The 18,644-nt window shown below is 45.2% G+C and overlaps 1 protein-coding gene across 1 annotated transcript; it reads right to left on the reverse strand.

Annotated features, from left to right (window-relative positions):
• Positions 1–5: 5 nt before the first annotated feature.
• LOC103532788 (kinesin-like protein KIF19) lies at positions 6–17,948 on the reverse strand. The gene is made up of 18 exons (XM_030460022.1): positions 17,902–17,948; positions 17,310–17,328; positions 15,033–15,113; positions 12,732–12,842; positions 11,731–11,818; positions 11,030–11,166; positions 10,676–10,801; positions 9,934–10,128; positions 9,005–9,157; positions 8,001–8,123; positions 7,197–7,347; positions 6,102–6,276; positions 4,843–5,032; positions 4,008–4,278; positions 3,707–3,828; positions 1,332–1,485; positions 602–709; positions 6–88 (listed from the first exon to the last, which is right to left on the reverse strand). Exons 1-18 carry the CDS (start codon positions 17,946–17,948, stop codon positions 6–8), a joined length of 2,334 nt encoding a protein of 777 aa, XP_030315882.1.
• Between the last annotated feature and the right edge of the window lie 696 nt (positions 17,949–18,644).

Consider the following 18,644-nt stretch of genomic DNA (forward strand, 5'->3'; position numbering starts at 1 on the left):
TCTGGTCACTTTGATTTAGTCTTTGGCTGGTTCCCCACCCGGGTGACTGCTTGCTGCTTTTGCCGACTGCTGGCACCATCTGCAGGCCCTGCAAGTGAGGGGAGATGAAGTACTTGGCTGAGTTTCTCATGCTGGGCTTTGAGCATCATTGCCAGTCCAAATGGGGAAAGACAGACTGTCACGGGCTGTGGAGGGGCGAGTTGAGCAGAGGCAATAGGATTGACACATCGTCACCTTCGGGTGACACCATTGGTGGGAGCAGTGTGCTGTCACATGGCTAACTCAGATTAAACTTTCTACTTCACATATGGATTAGGCTAGGATTAACATTTTTCGAGGTGTTCATATTCTCTCTTCCTTAGAGGGTTTTTCTGGCTAAGAGGGAGATGGAATGCAACTCACCCTGGAACACTGCCCATGTCATCTGCTGCAAAAAAATAAAAGGCTTAAAACTTGGCTGTAAAACACCCTTACCCATGTGACTGCTTTCCCAGCTGGTCCATTTATGTTGCATTTACAGCTCTTTAGGTTCAGATTGCAACAGAGTAAGTGCTGAAGAACACAGTAGTACCTTCTGAGCCTGCCAGCCTCGTGTACTCACCCTTGACTTGCTTCTGGAGGACCTGGTCTTTGACCCCATCAGCTCTGCCCTGCTGCCTGGTGCCTGAAGGATCATTTTGTTTTGACAGCACCTCTTGTGGAGTCCCCTCTGTCAAAGGCAGGGAGAGCTTCATTATAGACAAGTGCACAGACAGAGCACAGCTGAAAAACACTTTGCAATGCATGAGCTGCTAGTTAGCTTGCTAAAATGAATTGTAGCATTGTAAATTATAAGTTAACCTTTTAGTAAAAAAAAAAAAAATCAAAAAACAAAAAACAAAAAACCAAACCCAATTAGCACTAATAAGCACCTCCTGACAGAATAGGGAAGGATTTGGGTATCCATGTGCCCTAATCTCACCCTGGCCTTGTGTGTCTGCAGAAAGCAAAGTGACTGAAGCTGACAAATGGTCAGGCTGCTCTGTCTCACCTTGGTCTCCTTGCTGAGACTTGGTTTGGATGTGAACCTGCCTGGATGACAGGACTGAGCTCAGCAACTTGTTGTATGTGGACACAACTGAACATAAATGTCTCCCCCTAGATTACAGGAGGCAGTGGTCTGCAAAGAATATGCTTTCTTCCCCATCAGAAGCTACTTAAGACCTTCTTTAAAAAAATTAGAATCAGGTTACTAAGAGTTCTAACTATTAGCTTTTACTTTGGCTTATTTCTCACTTTCCTTTTCCAACAGAGCTGATGCAGGATGTCACCATCAGCTCTTTGGCTCCTACCTGACTGGTGGCTGATAGGAACCTTGACCTTTGTGGCAATGGATATGTTACCTGCAGCTTCTGAGAGATGGAGGAGGCTGGCACCATGCAGGTGGTTCTCACAAGCTTTGTCTGTAGTTGGGCTTGAGGGAGTCCAGTCCTTATCTTTTGAGGTCTGAAAGACACCAAGTAAACATCAAGGCGATACTTTTCACATCTGATTGTTACAGTGTTGTACCAAAAAGATTATTTTCCCACCCAACTTTAGCTTAGCCTGCTGTTTAGATAGGAGGTCAAGGGCATTAAAGTAGGAGAAGATACTGATTTCCTCATGCAATTTGTACTGTTTCTCTTACCATATATTAACACCACCCTAACTCCACTGGGTCTATGCCTTCTGCTCAACCCATTCCCATTAGAAAGAAACACAAAGGACCCACCCTGTGGAAGTTTGGGTCAAGAGAACGAGATCTTTTCTTTCCAGCTGTCTTCTCAGCAGACATCTCCTGGTGTCTCCTGGCCGGGGAGCACAGCTGGCTCCAAGCTGCAGGCTCCAGCAGCAAACTCCTGACACTTGTACTGCTTCTTCTCTGAAAATCTGGGGTGGAATTAGCCTCTAGATACTTCAGCTCAAGCCTGTCCTCCTCAGAGAAGTGGGACGAGGAGACTTTGCTCCCAAGGTCTCGGTGTTGGGCTCTGGAACGGCGTCTGGCAGCAGTGAGGGAGATGCTTTTGGCAGCTCTTTCCATCAAGGATTCCAGACTCAGTGGAACAGCAGCCATGTCTGCAGGTGACTTCTTGCCACACAAGTCTAGAGAGGTGGGGGAGCTCAGCGTGGGGGTCATCTTGTCTGCAGCAACACCTGTTGGTTTCTGCTAAAAATCAAAGCATAGCTGGCTTTTCATTTGATGCTTTTATACTTTCCACTTTCAAAGCACTTTCAGACACTTGGAAGACACTGAATTCCACCTGAAATAATAACTTCTCCATGTAGAGAAACAAAGGCAAAGCTTTTTGATTCTGTATCTCCTACAGAACCATGGCTACAAAAGGAGTCAGCTGGCAAGCAAGAGATTTATGAGCTCCTAAGGCTCCTTTGTTGAGTGAAATCAGTCTCACCAGAGAGCCATAATCAGGGCCCAGCAGATCAGTTAATGGTGTAAAAGGAGGTGCCCATCCCAGGAAGCACAGGTCCCCTCACACCAGACCATGCCACATTCCTATTTACAAGCCCTGTCACTCTGATGGACGCACCAAGTGGTTCACATCAGGGAGAGCCTCAATTGGAGGTGACAGCAAAGCCTTGGACTCTTCAGTGAATCCCAGGCCTTAAACCTAAGGCCAGTGCTCCAAGAGTGATTTTATCCTGCCAAGGTTTACTTTTCTCACTTAGAATAGTTTCAGATGCAGTGCCATCACAAGAGGCAGGTGCTAGCTACAACAATGTGCCTTGCATTCAGTTCCTGGCATACTGACCTGCTGAACTGGGCCTTTTGACAAGAGAGAGAATGTTGGGCTGTGATGGGCATCCAGAGACCCATCCTTCCTCCAGGGTGTGGTTTTAGATGACAGGCAACTGCCACTGTGAAATGAATACACTGAGAAGTTAATAAATAAAGCACAGGCTCTTTATCAACAGAGAGATGAGACGTGTCAAGGTCCTCATGTCCTATAAAATAAGTCTAATAATGAGAAGGGTTCACATTACCTGTCTGATTCAAGGGTGATGGAGGGAATGTCAAACTTCATCCCCCAGGGAAGATCCTTTGTGCTCCCAGATTGACCCTTCCTGACTTCATCTTTATTTAGATCCAGATGCTGACTTATGTCCAGTGAAGAGCTGTTACAGGGCTGCAGGAAGAGGGAAGAATGAGACCTTTAGCAGACTTTTCTAACTGTAAAGGCCCTCCTCTAACCCTGTCACAAAGACACTCTTGATACCTCACATGCTTTTCCATAGTTCTGGGCACCTCCTATTTGATCTTCTCCCGTGGAAGGGCACTTGAAGTACTTTAATCTCTCATATAACAGGATGACAAGCATTAAGTTTATTATTCAAGGTGATACCAAACTCCTCAACCTGTTCAATCTAGGCAATCACAATAAACACAATAATCACAGTAAACAAGTCTGCTGCTTGGACTCCCGGTTGAAGTCTGGCAATTTCCTGGCAGCCCCTTACTGAAAACACACATTCTTCCAAAGACAAAGGGGCAAGCAGCATCTTTCCCTCCTTGCAGGAAAGACCTGAAGACCTCAATAACAGCTGTGCCAGGAACAAGCAGAAGCCTCCAGAGAGGACAATCTCCTTCAGCAGTCACTTGGAGAGTTGGATGGCCATGATAAAGTCCTGGGACAGCATGGATTCCCCAGGACAAGAATCTACTCTGCCTTACCCTGAGCATGTTGGACATCACTGAATGCAGCAGAAACAGGCGGCTCAGTGTCCCCTCCTCCAGCTCAGAGAGGTGCAGGTGATGTAACCTCAGCAGTGTCTCTGGGACAGGAATGTTCTGGGCTGGAGCAAAGATGAGAAGGAAAAGTTAAAGGTTGCTTCAAAGTAAAGAGCTGAGAACTGTGGGGTCATGACACCCAAGACAAGCTTTTCTGGATGGACTGTTCCCCACTTTGGCATCAGTAAACAAAGCTCAGAAATCACAGCAGCACAGCAGAGGAAGGGCAAAGATGCTGCTTTACCTTTTATCAGCATCTGCTGCTGCTGAATTATTTCTTCACAGAGTAGCATGTGCTGCTGCAGTTGCTGGATCACAAAATCTTTCTGGCACAACAGATTCTCCTTGTACAGAATGTTTGCCTGCAGCTCTGTGTTGCCAAGCTCAAGCTCATGGGCTCTGCAGAGAAGCCTCAGCACCTCCTGCTGATCCTCGCTGGTGATTTGTCTGGGGAAAAACTCCTCCATCTGGGAAGCTTTTTCCTTGGCACTTGCTAAGTGCTGCTCCAGCTCTGTCTGATAAAGACAGGGGTTATCAAGGCAGTTCAGCTTCTTGGGATAACAAAGGCATCTGAGAAAATCTTTGCTGTGTCTTTCCTGCTGAGATTAAAGTAATATCTACAAAAAGGATTTTGCTTATTTTACTAGCAGCCACCATGGCAGATGGATCCAGATGCACAGTTGTTACCTAGAGGACCTCACAAATATTAGACACCAAAAAATAAATCAGCAAAAATGATTACCATAAGATAGAACAACCAGTGAGTGACAAACCCTCAAAACATCCCTGAAAGGGGAAAGAGGAAGAATTAGCTCAGTGATGGGTGGGCAAGCCCAGACAGTGGATTTGTGAGTTTCCCTTATCCAAAAAAACACAAGGGACAGAGGCAAGATGCAAACATCAGTGCTTCCATGCTTCAGCAGACCAAGGTATTTAGGAGTCCAGCTGCAATCCAGGTGCCACCCTGCTTTTGTGGTGCCAGCCCAAACCCACAAGAACCTCTCTGAATTACACTGCTGCCATCCTGCCCCTGAGGCACCTGCAGATTTGTGACTATAAGGACAACTTCTCCTCCTCACCTTCAGGGCTGCTGTCCTGCCTTGCTCTGCCAGCAGAAGGTTGATCTCTTCTCTTGCTGCTGTAACTTCAGGAGGTTCAGGTGTATCTATGATATCCACTTCCTTCTCTTTCTCCTCTTTGTTTTCATCTTTCTCCTCCTTTGCTGACTTTCCATACCTGAGTGCACCCTGAGCCTTCTCTCGTTCCCAGCTGCCAGAAAAAAAAAAAAAAAAAAAAAAAAAAAAAAGAAAAAAAAAAAAAAAAAAAAAAAGAAAGGAACTTCCAGGACATGGTATCGTAACTCTAATGATACATGTGTAGCCCTTCCTCACATCTGAACATCTTCTCTCATGGCAGCAGTGGAGCTGATCAGTCCAGGCTGCTTTGTAGCTGGACAAACCATGCTGAAGGGCACAAATAATTTCTTTCCATGTGCTCTTTCCCTGGCAAAGAGAACAGTGCTTTTCCCCATGCTCATCACAAATCATTCCCAATTCACAGGTACTTGTTGAAGACCTATAATTGTCCTGAAGACTATTTTAACTACAACTGACCCAAATCCTATGGGACCATTAAATTTACAGAGGCATTAAGTGGGTGACTAATGATAATGAGAAGGAAATGACACCTACTTAAAATTTATCCAGAAGGATGATGCTGCTTTCTCTGACTGGAAATTATAACCAGATGCAGTGCATTAGGATGGAAACCACTTACAAACACAGGGTGACTGGAATGTGAAAGGACCAGCAAGCCCAATCTGCACTGCCATCCAGTTTTTCCAGTAAAGCACGAGGCCAGAATAAGATCCAAATACAAGTGAGGTGTCTCATTTATACTTTGAGTCCTAAGCTTAGGCTGTAGGACAGAGGTAGTTGGTTGCCTTAGAGAGTTACATCAGGCAATTGCACTGCACTGCAGCACTGTGTGCAGGCTGCAGTCTCTTTACAAGCACCAGGAGGGATTAGGGATGTGCTTCTCCAGAGCAGAAACCACCCATTGGAAATATAACACCATAATCTAAGGCTCAGAGTCTCAGGGATTTACTCTACCCAAAATCCCTGAGTACCTTTTGCAGACCACAACCCTCCACAGTCTTTCCTTGTCATATAGGTAAATCTCAAACCTACACCTGCTCTTTCTGCATGAGCAATTAAATCTTCACTTTCACAGCATCCTTTTGTCATTTTTACTGCGGGAATCCTGGGCTATTAGCATTTTTCACCATGGGTTTGGAGGTCCAGGTATAAATTGGGCTCCAAGCTAAGGAGCTACTCACTCTGTGATTGTTAGGAGGTGCCTGCAGGTATCAAGGTGCAGCTCAATGTTGGTGTTTTCCAGCTCCATCAGGCTGTGACACATCTCCATTTGCTCCCTGAAAGCCCCCAGAAGCTGTGCCCTCAAAGTGTTCATCACTTGGCCACTGTGCACCTCAGAGCCTTGGTGCCTCTCTGCTGCAGGAGAAGATTTTCCTCATCAGACATCAGGCCACGTAAACTTCTGCCAAGTCCCCACAAAACTGCTGTCTAGGACCAAGCCACTCAGACCACATGGTACAAGGCATTTGGGATAAAAGACTCTGCTTCATTCTGCAGTGCCTTGAAGTTTATCTCGTGCTTAAGAAATCTGATCTATCTTGATGACTGTATTATTAGCCAGAAATAGGTTTCATTGCTGCTGCTTTTGTGAGATTAAGAGATTACTGCATTGCAGGGACATCTCTCCCCCCTTCCACCCACCAAAAAGAAAAAGGTGTCTGCTTGCTGTGTTTGTTAGCTAGAAATGACCTCGTGTGTTGGTATTTTATACCTCATGTCTTGTCTGTCAGAGAACTTGACTATTTTTGTTTCATTCCTTGCCAGATCCAATGACAAAAGGAACAATCCCCAGGGCAGCACAATCAATGTTTTAAAAGCTTCACCCTGCCCCACTTGCTATTTTATTTTCTCATAATTAGGTGCAATGAACAATACAGAAGAGCTCCGTGTCCTGACATGACCTTAGGTCCTGTGATGATGCAGGCAACAAACTTGATGACTTCTCTCTAAGAGTCAGGATTTTCCACAGCAATGCCACCAGTTGATGTCAAAGCTCTTTTCAAGGGCAGATTTGTAAAATTTAACACATTTTAATGCCGGGGAAGATGCTGAGAAGGTTGGGTGTGTTGTCCAGCATCACACAGTACATCAGGGACAGGCTCACACAGAGAAACAACTTTTCTACTCTGCTTCTCTACAAGCACTGTTTAACTGGCTGCCCTCTGCTACATCTGCCTGGAGGCCCACCAAGTGCTAACAACAACACATCCACACAGCTCATCTCCCAGCTGCCTTCCCTCCAGATATCCCAGAGCTGTTCTTGCTCCTGGATCTACCTTGCAGGCCCCCGAGGTCAGAGCTGACTGCACTTTTCTTCTCCTGGTTTTTGACCCTCTCCTTCAGATGCTTTATCTCCCTGTGGAGGTCCGTGATGATGCTGGTGTATTGGTTGATGTGGCAGGAGACATTCTGCAGGTTACATTTTACCTGGTGAGCCAGAAGATGTGAACATTTGTCCTGGAGTTCATTATTGATACAAGAGCTGCAAACAAAACTATGCTTTCCGTGGGAGGGGCACTGAATCCTGTGATGGGGAAGAATTTTCCCTTCTGGGTGGGAAAACTATAGATTAGTGCTTTTCCCTAATTGTAAGAAATTCCCAAAAGGTAACAGAGAAAAGCCAGGGACACTGTGGCCACAGGGAAACCAGAAATCAACATGATTTTCTCTCTTTGTGGAACATCATTGTTAATCTTTCTTCACCCCACAAGCCTCTCCATTTTATTCCTCCTTTCCTCAGCCTCTCAGTTCCTTTCCCAGGCCCAGCATCCACACTGGGCATCTACACATTGTCCTCCCAATCTTGCCACCATCATTCCTTCTGTTCTGCAGAAGACATCATCCTCTACCTTTCCATTATTCCACTCCCTTTTTTCATCCTCATATTCCTCATCTTATCCATGACCCACACATTTTCTACTGTTCCTTCATCTGCTTTTCTTCTTCACAATGAGCTCCCACATGATCCTGCACTGCCCCCTCCTGAAGTTTGTTCTCCATTCACCCGTGACATCTATTTGCACCTTGCAAGCTTTTAATCTCAACCCCCCCACCTCCTTGTGAGTTCCTCACTCATTTACCTGGGTCTTGATGTTTTTTGCTCGATAGGCATAGATCAAGGTCATTCGAGATTCTTCAAAGGAGGTACTGGCTGGGCTGATATGTGCAATCATTACAGTCCTGCTGTTGCCCCCTAATGAGTCCTACAGGGATGTAATATTGCTGTGGTTAGTATGGCCATGACAAAGCCTTGCTGCTCAGGAATTACCACTGTGGTTCTGTACCCCTGCAGTTCACTGAGATTCTGGTGGAGAATCCTAATTAGGAGTGAAGGAAGTGCTGTCAAAAGAACATTCATTAGGCTCTCTCTCCATCAACAGCAAAAATCAATAAGTAATTAACTCTCTACAAAAGAAGAATTTTTGCAGGAAAATCACAATTTCCACAAATGTGCTGGCAGCTTCTCAATGCTGCTCACACCACAAGCCTGCATCTTTCTCCATCTCTTTTCCTCCCTATCTTCCAGAAAACACATTTGTTGTGCAGTGGTATCTCAGGGCCAAGGCTTGAGATGAGATTCATACATGAGGCTGTAGCATATCCATAAAATAACCAGGGTAGCAAAGAGCATGTCTGCAACCTTTCTGATTTCCTAGGGGAGAGACTACTTATGACAGCACACAGTCATTCTCAGTCTTGCTTCCTCCTGTCCCAACAACATCCAAATTTATTGGCTATTTTCAGCCAAATCTTATAGATGGCATGAAACACTCCAAGGCAGTAAGTTAATTTAAAAAAAATCACTGGCCACCTGTGAGCTTAGAGATCTACAACCAAATTTCCTTAACCCTACAGCCTGTCCTTTCTTAACCCCAGAGCCCACAAAACAGCCTGCTTGTTACAGAGACAGCACTGCCCCAAAACAAGCCCTGACTGCAGTGCCAGATCCTGGAGGAGCATTCCAAGCTGAGTAAAGACAACACATAGATATCTTCAAGGATCAGCTTTTGAATCCTGACAGATTTAGGAGGTGATACCAGCAACAGACACCCCAAGCTCCTGCTGACCCAGGGTGTACAGGTACCTTCAGCAGACGGGTGAGTTTGCTGTCTCGAAAATTGACAAACTGGGCTCTGCTCCCCCCCTTCTCACTCAAGGCGTTGATGCAGTTGCCCAAAGCCAGCAGTGACAGGTTGATGTGGGCTCCTTCCTTCATCCTCTTGCCCCGGTTCTGACTCTGTTGGGAGGAAGGGGGGGACAGAGACAAAGAAGCACACAGTTCAGAAGGGTGGCTCTGGGTCTGAGGAAGACACACAGCATCACCTGGGTCAAGGTTTGGCTGCCAAAGCAATGCCTCCTGCAAACCCAGCCTGGAAGTGCAGGGGGTTATATCCCACTGAGGCACAGGAATACATCTCTTGGAAAGGTTGACCCAGCTCTGACCTTTTGATTCTTAAAAGGCAGCTATTAATTATCTTCTAAAGATTATTTCTGAAGTTAAGCTGTGTAACTACATCACTCCAGAATTCCTGGTCTCAATGAAAATACTGAATATGTAAAATCTCTCTCCCACAAATATCTGAGTTTCGGTGTTTCCTCCTTCCCACAGGAACCAGCTGCTTGTTTTCCACCCACCAGCATCCTTCTATTCCACTGGTACCAGCTTCCTCTGACAGCCCAGCTGATCCCTGCCTAACAAGCTTCAGCTTCTCTTGAGCCATGAAATTTGCTGCTGCTTTTTCCAGCCTGAGAAAATGCTACACCCAAAAGCTGGTTCATTTTTTTTCCAGTTGTATTAGTTGGTCTCATAAAAGATATGACCAATACCACCAAACTTTGTATTTTATTTTCAGATTCAGATTTCATTTTCAGGTACAAACTACTCCTCTAAAGCAACAGAGAAACACCCAGTGGGGGTGTCTCCCCAGGGATGAGGGCAGGCAGGCAGACCCTACACAGGAGGCCAGAGAACCCAGCCTGGTGTCACCCAAAGCTGCCAAGCTCCATCCTTACCTGGGCTGCTCTCTCAGACCCTGCCAAATCGACCATGAGGAGCTTCCCAACTCGCACTTCCTCCCCCAGCCCCTTCCTTTGGCTTTTCCGTGTCACTGTCACCTGCAGCACCGTGTGGGAGCGGGAGGACACGGGGTTGGCAGCTGTGGGTTCCTGGGTGCGCTGCTTGTTCCCCCTCATCAACAGCTGCACGACCTAAAGGATGCAGAGAAACCCTCAGGGATGTGCAGCTCTGCCCAAGTCATAGCACGGCGTTCCCCATGGGCTCAGCCCCTCACCCAGGGCACAAACTCTCGTCCTGCTTGTGCCAGTGGGGGTTTTGCTGGTGATTTCCCCCAGAACTGCCCTTGTGAGCTTGGAAGTTGGGGTTTGGGGTTGTGCTGCTGGCAGGTCACTTCATCTCCTGCCCAAGGCAGTGCACGCCAGTGTGGTTTGTTATTCCTTCTCCCCCTCCAAATGGTTTGTTGACTCAAATCAAAGCACTCCCATCCTTCCAGGAAAGCAGTGTGCACCCTGGGGAAGCAGAGCTAGCATGGGGATTTTATCCTGGTTTCTACCACTCACATGGCTCCGCGATCAGCACTTTCCATCCAACTATTCACATAAGTCCACCACGTCCCTACTGCAAAATGTTCTTACTATTGTGTTTAAGGCACAGGCAATAGGAAAGTGACAAGAAATTCTAAAGCACTGATAAATGAAAGCACAAACCTCATAATAACCCCCTCATAGCCCAAGGTACCTCCTGAGCATTTGTAATGGAGACTTCTGTAAGTCCTGCTATCTGGATGCTGCCTCTGGGGTCCTCTCTCAAGTCCAAGAACCCCGAGGATGGATTCAGGAGGTCACGGATCACTTCATTATAGATCTGAGGGTAAGAAACGAGGGGTTGGTGTGATACTAAATTTGTGTCCTTAGATCTGCAAAGAGGGTTGTGCTGATCCTCTATGTCTTGGGGGTTGAAGGTTAGAAGGGAGGAGTCAAGCTGTAGAAAACTAAGGGGAGTGCCACATGATGGACAGACTTCAATACCCCACTTCCAAGGGCTTTTTGAATTCCCACAGAGCCTGGATTGAGGGCAACACAGATATTTCACCTCCAGGTAGGACATGGAGACCCTGTAATCCATTTCCTCAGTGGTAGCTTCAAGGGCCTTAAAGAGGTCTTCAAGACTGCGGATGTAAATCCCTGGTTCACTGTCTGTCCCAAGCATCGTGTAGGTTTTCCCTGCTCCTATTAAAGACACAAGAAAGAGCAGCAAAGAACTTCCATGTGACCAAGTTTCCACAATAAATAAAGGCTGGTTTCCTGCCGATTCGTGTCCCTCCTCCCTTAAACTTCCCCCAGTTACTCACCCCACATGAGACTGCTGCAGTCTCATTGTTCAAAATGGGTAGGAAGAGGACTTGCAGAGGAGCAGGTAAGGAGGGTAACTGCCCACCTAGGTGGTTCAGAGCTTGGGTAGGATTGTATTTGCAAATAATCTTGAGCTTATGGATGTGTTCTACAGCTGTAGATCAGTCTCCAGCATTGCACAGACACCCTCATCTCATTCTCTTTTTCAACAGGAAGATTTGACTCTACTGAATTCCACCCCAATTAAGTAATTTCTCAAAGAGGGGACCTGTGTTGTGGCTTTAACATTGAAGGAAAATCCACCCTTCCCCATAAGAATGGTATTTTATTGCTTCAATCTCATTCTGACAATAGGCAATTGATTTGTATTATAGTTAATTTCTGGTTTGTACAGACACATTTCATTCATTTGGAGCAGTACAGCCACAGGAACTACTTTACCTGTTGGACCATATGCAAAAATGGTTGCATTGTAGCCAGAAATTACTCCTCCTATCAGGCTTTTGGTCGTGGACACATATACTTCCTCCTAATTCAGTCAAAAAATCATAAACTTATGGTCAGGCATAACAGCTGTCCAAACAATCTATACTTAATTGCATTCCCCATGAATTTCTCACTGTGTTTTACAAACTTCCTGGGCTTTGGAACAATTCACAAACTATTTGAATTTGGAAACATCATCAAAATGAGCAGAAAAGCACAGAGGCTTATTGAATTTTCTAGAGGCACACAAGCTGCCGGAGCTTACTAAAATAAATATCCTTGAATTGGATTATTTTCTTGGACTCTGAACACGAAGTCCTTTAGTTTTAATTTGTGTCTGCTGAAGAAGGGGGTAAATTCTCTCCCTGACCTTATCCTTTATTGAGAGCTGCCACCAGGTCTCCAGAAATGTCTTAGGATGTGATGGTGCAATACTGAAGAGAACACAAGTGACTGAATTGCTTGTTAGAAGCAAGGCTGTGCTGGCATCAGGGTGAGGACAAAATCCAGGTGCTGATGAAATCCTTACTCTGCATCACCTTACTGGCAAAACACAGCTGAGGAAGGGCACTGGAGCTCACTAGAGCTTGGAAAACAAAAGATTCAGAGGGAAGAAGTGTGTGAGCACCAGAGCCAAGCAGTGTGACCATGATCTCATTCAGCAGAGACCTCAGGACACAAAGCTCCTCAGCTCTCCTGAGGTGTGCTGCACCTGGGGAGCCCCAGTATAGGAGGAAGAGGCAGACTGAATACTGCACCTCTAACAAAGGAAAAATCCTCCCTGTCCTCTCACCTTCAGCACTGTCACCTTTTCTCTGGGTGATGTGTGGCCTCTGGCCTGTGCAGTTCTACTCATCTGCGAAAACCACTCATCTAAGCAGGAAAAACAACTCTAATGTTAAGCCTTCTGGTAAAAAAGTAATAATAATTTAAAAAATGAAATGAAAGGATGTTACCTGGGTTGCTCTGTGGTCAAAAACCATGTCAAATACAAATGTTTTTTCTCGGGATCTGTTAGCTCGCAGGATGTCATCTGGATCTTCACTTGGATCCATCAGGACCACTTTCTGTCACAAAATAAAGTCAGAAGAAGAACCATTATGCCTGGCTTGTGTTAGCAGCCTGCTGGGGTTTCTCACAGCACTATCACTGTTTTATCTCATGACCAAAAGAACATTGCATGGCAGCTCTGCCTGGCAAACACACAATGCAGAGTCTGACAAGGGGTTTTTTTTATTAGTGATGTTGTAGCTTCTGTAGTTTGGAGAACTAGAAGCTGCTGCAAAATGCTTTGAAGGTCCATTGTGCAATGGAACAGTTGCTTGTGTTTGGTAATAGTGGTTATTGCAGGGCCATCAGACTCAACAAGCCTCCAAGCAAGTAGAAAGGGAGCAGGGCCTCTTACCTTCATTTTCAGCCTATATTCAGAGGAACTTGCAAAAGAAAATAGTTAAGGTCAGGAGCGAAAGTGCCCAAGGTCATCTTGGCCTTTTTTGCCTGATAGAAATATCTGCATTGGTCAAGGACAGCAACTTCATTCCACTCCTGGCTTTTATGAGGGAAAAAAACAGAGGTGAGAGAGGAGTTGCAGCGGGTTACAGAACTGGTTCTGTTTCTTTTCAGTCCCTTAGGATCTATTTTAGTACATAATTATGGCAGTGCACAATTACTGTGGAGAATGGTCCTCTTTCTCCTCCACTGAAACTGCTTGTAAGGAGATGATCAAGTCTCAAGGGAAGGGACAGACAACCCTGTGCCTCCTGCTTCAGAGCTGCTTTCATTCTCTCTCAGGTAAACAGATCATTAGAGAAGCAGCTAAAGCACAGAGAAACCAGCACTTGACCTACAGAATAACTGCCCTGGTGTGCCAGGCACAGGAGATACACAAGGGTCTAGGACAAGCACCTGTGGGAGTTCAGGAAACATCAGGACTGGTTTTTCTTTTGCATTTCTTGCTAAATTCCAAGTCTAATGAGCACCTCTAGTTTTGACCTGCAGTCTTTCAATTACGAGAATAACTGGTCCAGCCCAGACCTTAAAACTTGAAGCAACACCTAACATATTCCAATGAGAATGTTGGTTTATCCTCAGTGGAAGTATTTGCCTGCAAAAGATGGGTTGTCGTGTAATCATCTGCACATGCAAGTGTGATGGCCAAGAGCAATGCTTGGAGAGTGAGGTCAGCAAGTTTCCTTTAGAAATTCTGGCTGTAACACTTTGGGGCCCCTTTTAGAGTCCTTGTAACATCCAAGCTTTACTTGCAGTGAATGCACACATCCAGGAGTCCTTCTCTTCCAATCTGGGGCTAATATCTCATCTAACCAGCAGTATTCTAAAAACACAATTCTTCTGCTATTGCAAGGAAGAATTAAAACATAATTAGACACAAACAGAGTCAATTTTGAGTTAGGATTAATAGGCAGGCAGAAGCAGCTCTTAATGAATTAGGTTGGGAGTAAAAATAGCAGGGAACATGATGTAAATCAAAATACAAGAAATCTAAGTACTTCAACTGCCCAATCAATCAATTAATATAGCTTTCATAATTAGAGTTATTTGCATTATTAAGAGAAACTTAATTCTCATAGATAGAAGTTACTCATACTAATGTAATGCACATTTCCTTCCCAGATTTCCATTAAAGAAAACAGATCTCAGGGCAGATGATGCAAGTCTGAATAAGCTATATAGAAATAAAGCTGCTAAGGTTAAAAGCTGCTTAAAAAACCAAAAAAGGTATTTCATGAGTAAACATCCAGTGAAGCTGAACTAAAACTGCATTTGTTAGATAATCCATAAAGAGGAAAAGACAATCCATAAAGAGGAAAGAGAGATTCATACTCTCTTTGCTTCTGAGGGCTGCTATCATTTGACTATTGCATGGAGACAAGATGTATTACAGAATTCACACACATTTAGAAAGTGTTCTGGTGAAGCGTGATAGAAAGAAAAGGGATTTACAGTGGAAAAGAAAAATAACCATGTCACAATAAATATATATAAATAGATGTAGTGGTCAAAGTGGAGACTTCCTGCAATTTCTTCCTCTTAAAAAGGGGAGCAAGAGGTGGAAGATGCAGAACTGCAGAGCAGAGGGTCCGTTTCCATAGGATGCTCTAACCCTGCTGCGTCACAGCAAGACCAGGTAGTTTTGCAGGATTTGAAAGCAACAGTTTGCATGTGAACCAGAAGAGCCAGAGCCTCGTGGCTGGGGATCTTCTGGAGCCCAGGCATGACCAGACCACCCCCCAGCTCACCTGCTCATCCCCTCTGTGGGCAGTGACAGCAGCTCCCTCCTTCACTTCTGCTGCATTGATGGGACGGATGCGAAGGGCCACCTGCACACACACACACACATGTGGTTTATGTGTGCTGAGGCCACCCTAACCTGCCTACACCAGCAATATCTACAGTTTCTTGCTGCATCTCTTAAGCTTAGGGCCTGGAGAGTTTATGGAAGTTGGTGAAGTTTAAACCAGTTAATTCTCCCATGGTTTGCACTTTTATCTTGACAAATTCTTCCTCCCTCTTCCCCCGTTTCTATCTCCAACACAGCAAGGCTCCAACTGGCTGACAGAGGAGGTGGCAAAATTAACTCAGCTGTGTCATTTGCTGCTGCCAGTGGGAACCTTTGGAGATCTGGGACTGTGGTACAGAGCTGAGCATGCTTATATTCCCCTAGTGTTCCCAAAACACTGATTAAAGTTATCCATGACAAAGAAAGGGAATTGCATTTCACTAAGTACCCATTTCATTTAATCCTAGGTAGCAATGATTATGAGCCTGTTCAACCAGATCAGAGCAAGTCAGCCCTGATCTGTGCAGGTCCCATGGGGGTCCTCAGAAGGTGGGATTCATGGCAGGACTGGAGTGATTACAAAGCAGCAATTAACTCCCAGCATCTTATGCCACAACTCAATCAATCTGGAACACAGATGATAATTTGACACAATGATTTGAAAGACACAGGCTGTACTTGTCAGTGTTAATAATGTACAAGAGCACATGTATTTCAGCCTGTTCAACCTGCAGGTGAAGCAGGAGAGAAAGCCAGGAGGTGTGCTGGATCAATTTTGGGATTGAGTGGATCCCCCTGAGGTTGAGGTCCTGCTCTGGCCCTGTCTCCCTGCACCTGGAGGAGAGCTGCACACTCCCAGATCTCAAACCTGGTGGATAGACCCCTGAGAAGACCACCCATTCAAATCCCACCTCAAAGCTGCCCTTGGTGTCTCAGGTAATAACAGAGATTTGAAAAATTCTATTTTCACCTTCCCCTAGCTGTTTTTCCTTCCATAAAATACAGCAGCATCTCCTTCACAGCTCCTGACAGGAGAGCTGATGCTGATGAAACACTGAATAATGCACATAAATGGTGCCTCATCAGGAGGGAGTGCAGTTATTGAAAGAGCTTGTTCTATGGCCCCACCAGTAACAAGCAACTGGTTTCTATAGGAACCAGATTTATTTCCACAGTAACAAGTCAAGCTACCTGTCAACTTAATGAGGATTTCATGAGCAACTCCCAGTCCTAAGCACTATAGCAGACATTTTTTAAAGTAGCTCCAGCAGCAGCAAAGGAACATTTTCTTCACAGTGAATATCTCAAGAGTCCTTGGCTTTGGATGGCTTTTAATATTCACAAGAATGCAACAATAAACTTAGCTTCATCATCTCCCTAAATATGTCTGAGTTACACTGAGTTATGAGCACCTCATTCCCATGAGCTGAACTCATCTTAGAAGCATTTGAAAATACTATCTGGTACACCATAATCCCAAATCCTTCAGGACCAGTGGGGAATAGTGAAAATCTCTCAGCCTTCACCTCTGGAACAGTGGTTAATCTCAGTAGTTGGTAGCCCTCAGCACAGAGGGTAGGAAAAAAAAAAAAAACCCAAATGAGTAGCATGTGGAGATGGGTCACACCAGGTACTAGGGCTTCATCTTGCCTTAGAGAGGAATGCAAGGTATTCTAGATATTATTGACTTTATTTTAAGCAATTCCACTTTGAGCAGAGGTTTGTGTGTCTGCCCCACTCATGTTTCAGCACAGTGTGAGGGCAATACTTCAGTTTAACAGAGCCACAGGGCTGGAGGTTGAACCTTGGGAAAGAATTACATTTTCAAAGCACTCCTCTCACTCTGCTCAACACAGAGAGATGCTGTGGTCCTGGTGCAGACTCAGGACTATAATCCCAGCTGCTTTTAGTGACTTATTATCAATCCATCACTCAGAAAATCACCATTCAAGGAGGACTAGTCACCACCACCACCTGCCAGCTTACCCAGTCTCACCTCCCTTACTATATTTTTTTTTCTCTGCAATGATACTTACACCCCACTTTTACAACAAATCACACAGAGCTTTGCAAAAACAGAACAAGCCTGACTTTTTTTTTTTTTTTTTCCTCTGGCTTGGCCACAGAGACACAGAACAGAGGACAGATGGGGAAAACAACTGGAAGGATGCTGAGGTTGGTTACAACCCAGCTGCTCCTCCACATCCTGTGTCCTCCCCTAAGCAAGTAGACTCACCACAAGCTGCTGCTCCTTCCTGGCAGAGCTGCAGGATGCTGCCAGCTCAGGGCTGGGTGATTTGCTCAGCAAGCTGCACATCGAGTTGGATCCCTTCAGAAGATTGCACAGGCAAGAGGCTGGGTGGCTCAGAGGCAGCAGCAAACACCCCAGGGAAGGGAGAGGGAGGGAATCTCTGTGCTCTTCTGGTGGGAGATGGCTGCAGAGAGCAGGGGAGGCAGCAGTGGAACACTGAACTGAAAGGCAGGAAGGGGTAGCAGCACATCCCTGCTGCTCCAGGCTGTGGGGAGCACCGTGCCACCACTGCACCTCGCATGGGACATGATGGAAGGGGTCAGGATAAGCAAAACGAAACCACCTGCAATTACATCAGTTCTTTATATGCAAATCCACCTGCATAGGCTCTTGGTTGAGGACACAGCATTCATTTTCACCTCTCTAGGATGCCACCTTCACCTAGGATTAAACACGCAGCACAATCAGATACAGGGGCCCACAGGTCCATCAAAAACAGCAAGAAGCACCCTGGCCACTCCAGTCTTGCAAAAGAACTGGCAACAGCCATTGAAACAGTCAGGAAACAGTTTGCTACCTCCCTGGGTTAACTGCAAACTTCCATTGCATTTTCACCTCCCACATAGTGGTATTTCACGACACCTACATGCAGGAAAGCAATCTTTCAGCATTTTTAGTGTCAGTCAATTCATTACAACAATCAATGATAAAAAAAACCCAAAAAACAAACCCACAAGATCACCTTTTGTCTTCATTATTTATTGGATAGTGAGTCAGAGCTCATAAAAGTTACAGTAAAGTCTTTATTAAAAAATATTAGAATTCAAGAAGTTAAACCCGCACTTAGGAAGTGAACAAGATTTGCTCTGTGAAGTTTCCACTAAGGACAATAGATGGTAAAAAGGTCATGAGAATGTTTATTTCTTACAAATCCAAAATAAAGACTGAAAGTGAAGACTAGCCCAGGATTATATGAATTGTTCCAGTTAATCTTGCTATTTAAGAACAATTAAAAATACTTAAGACAATACTTTAACAAGTATGAGATACTATCCTACTTAATGCTTAAGGTTTGTTTCAATCACCACCCAGATTCTGGAGCCCTGAAGGCATTCAGTGGAGGTAACAAGTGCTGCTGGAAGCCTTTTTCCCCACCCATACATTTCTATACAGTACCCACAAACCTGGCTGTGTTCTGACCATCCTTCAGAAGCTCTTGTGAGGACAACAGACCACAGACTGAAAACCAGCAGCAAGGAGTGCTTGAAGCTACAAACTAACATGGAATTCAGTCCAACAAGACCCTTCTCCTCCCTGCTA

This window comes from Calypte anna, chromosome 14, assembly GCF_003957555.1.
Source record: "Calypte anna isolate BGI_N300 chromosome 14, bCalAnn1_v1.p, whole genome shotgun sequence".
Lineage (NCBI taxonomy): Eukaryota > Metazoa > Chordata > Aves > Apodiformes > Trochilidae > Calypte > Calypte anna.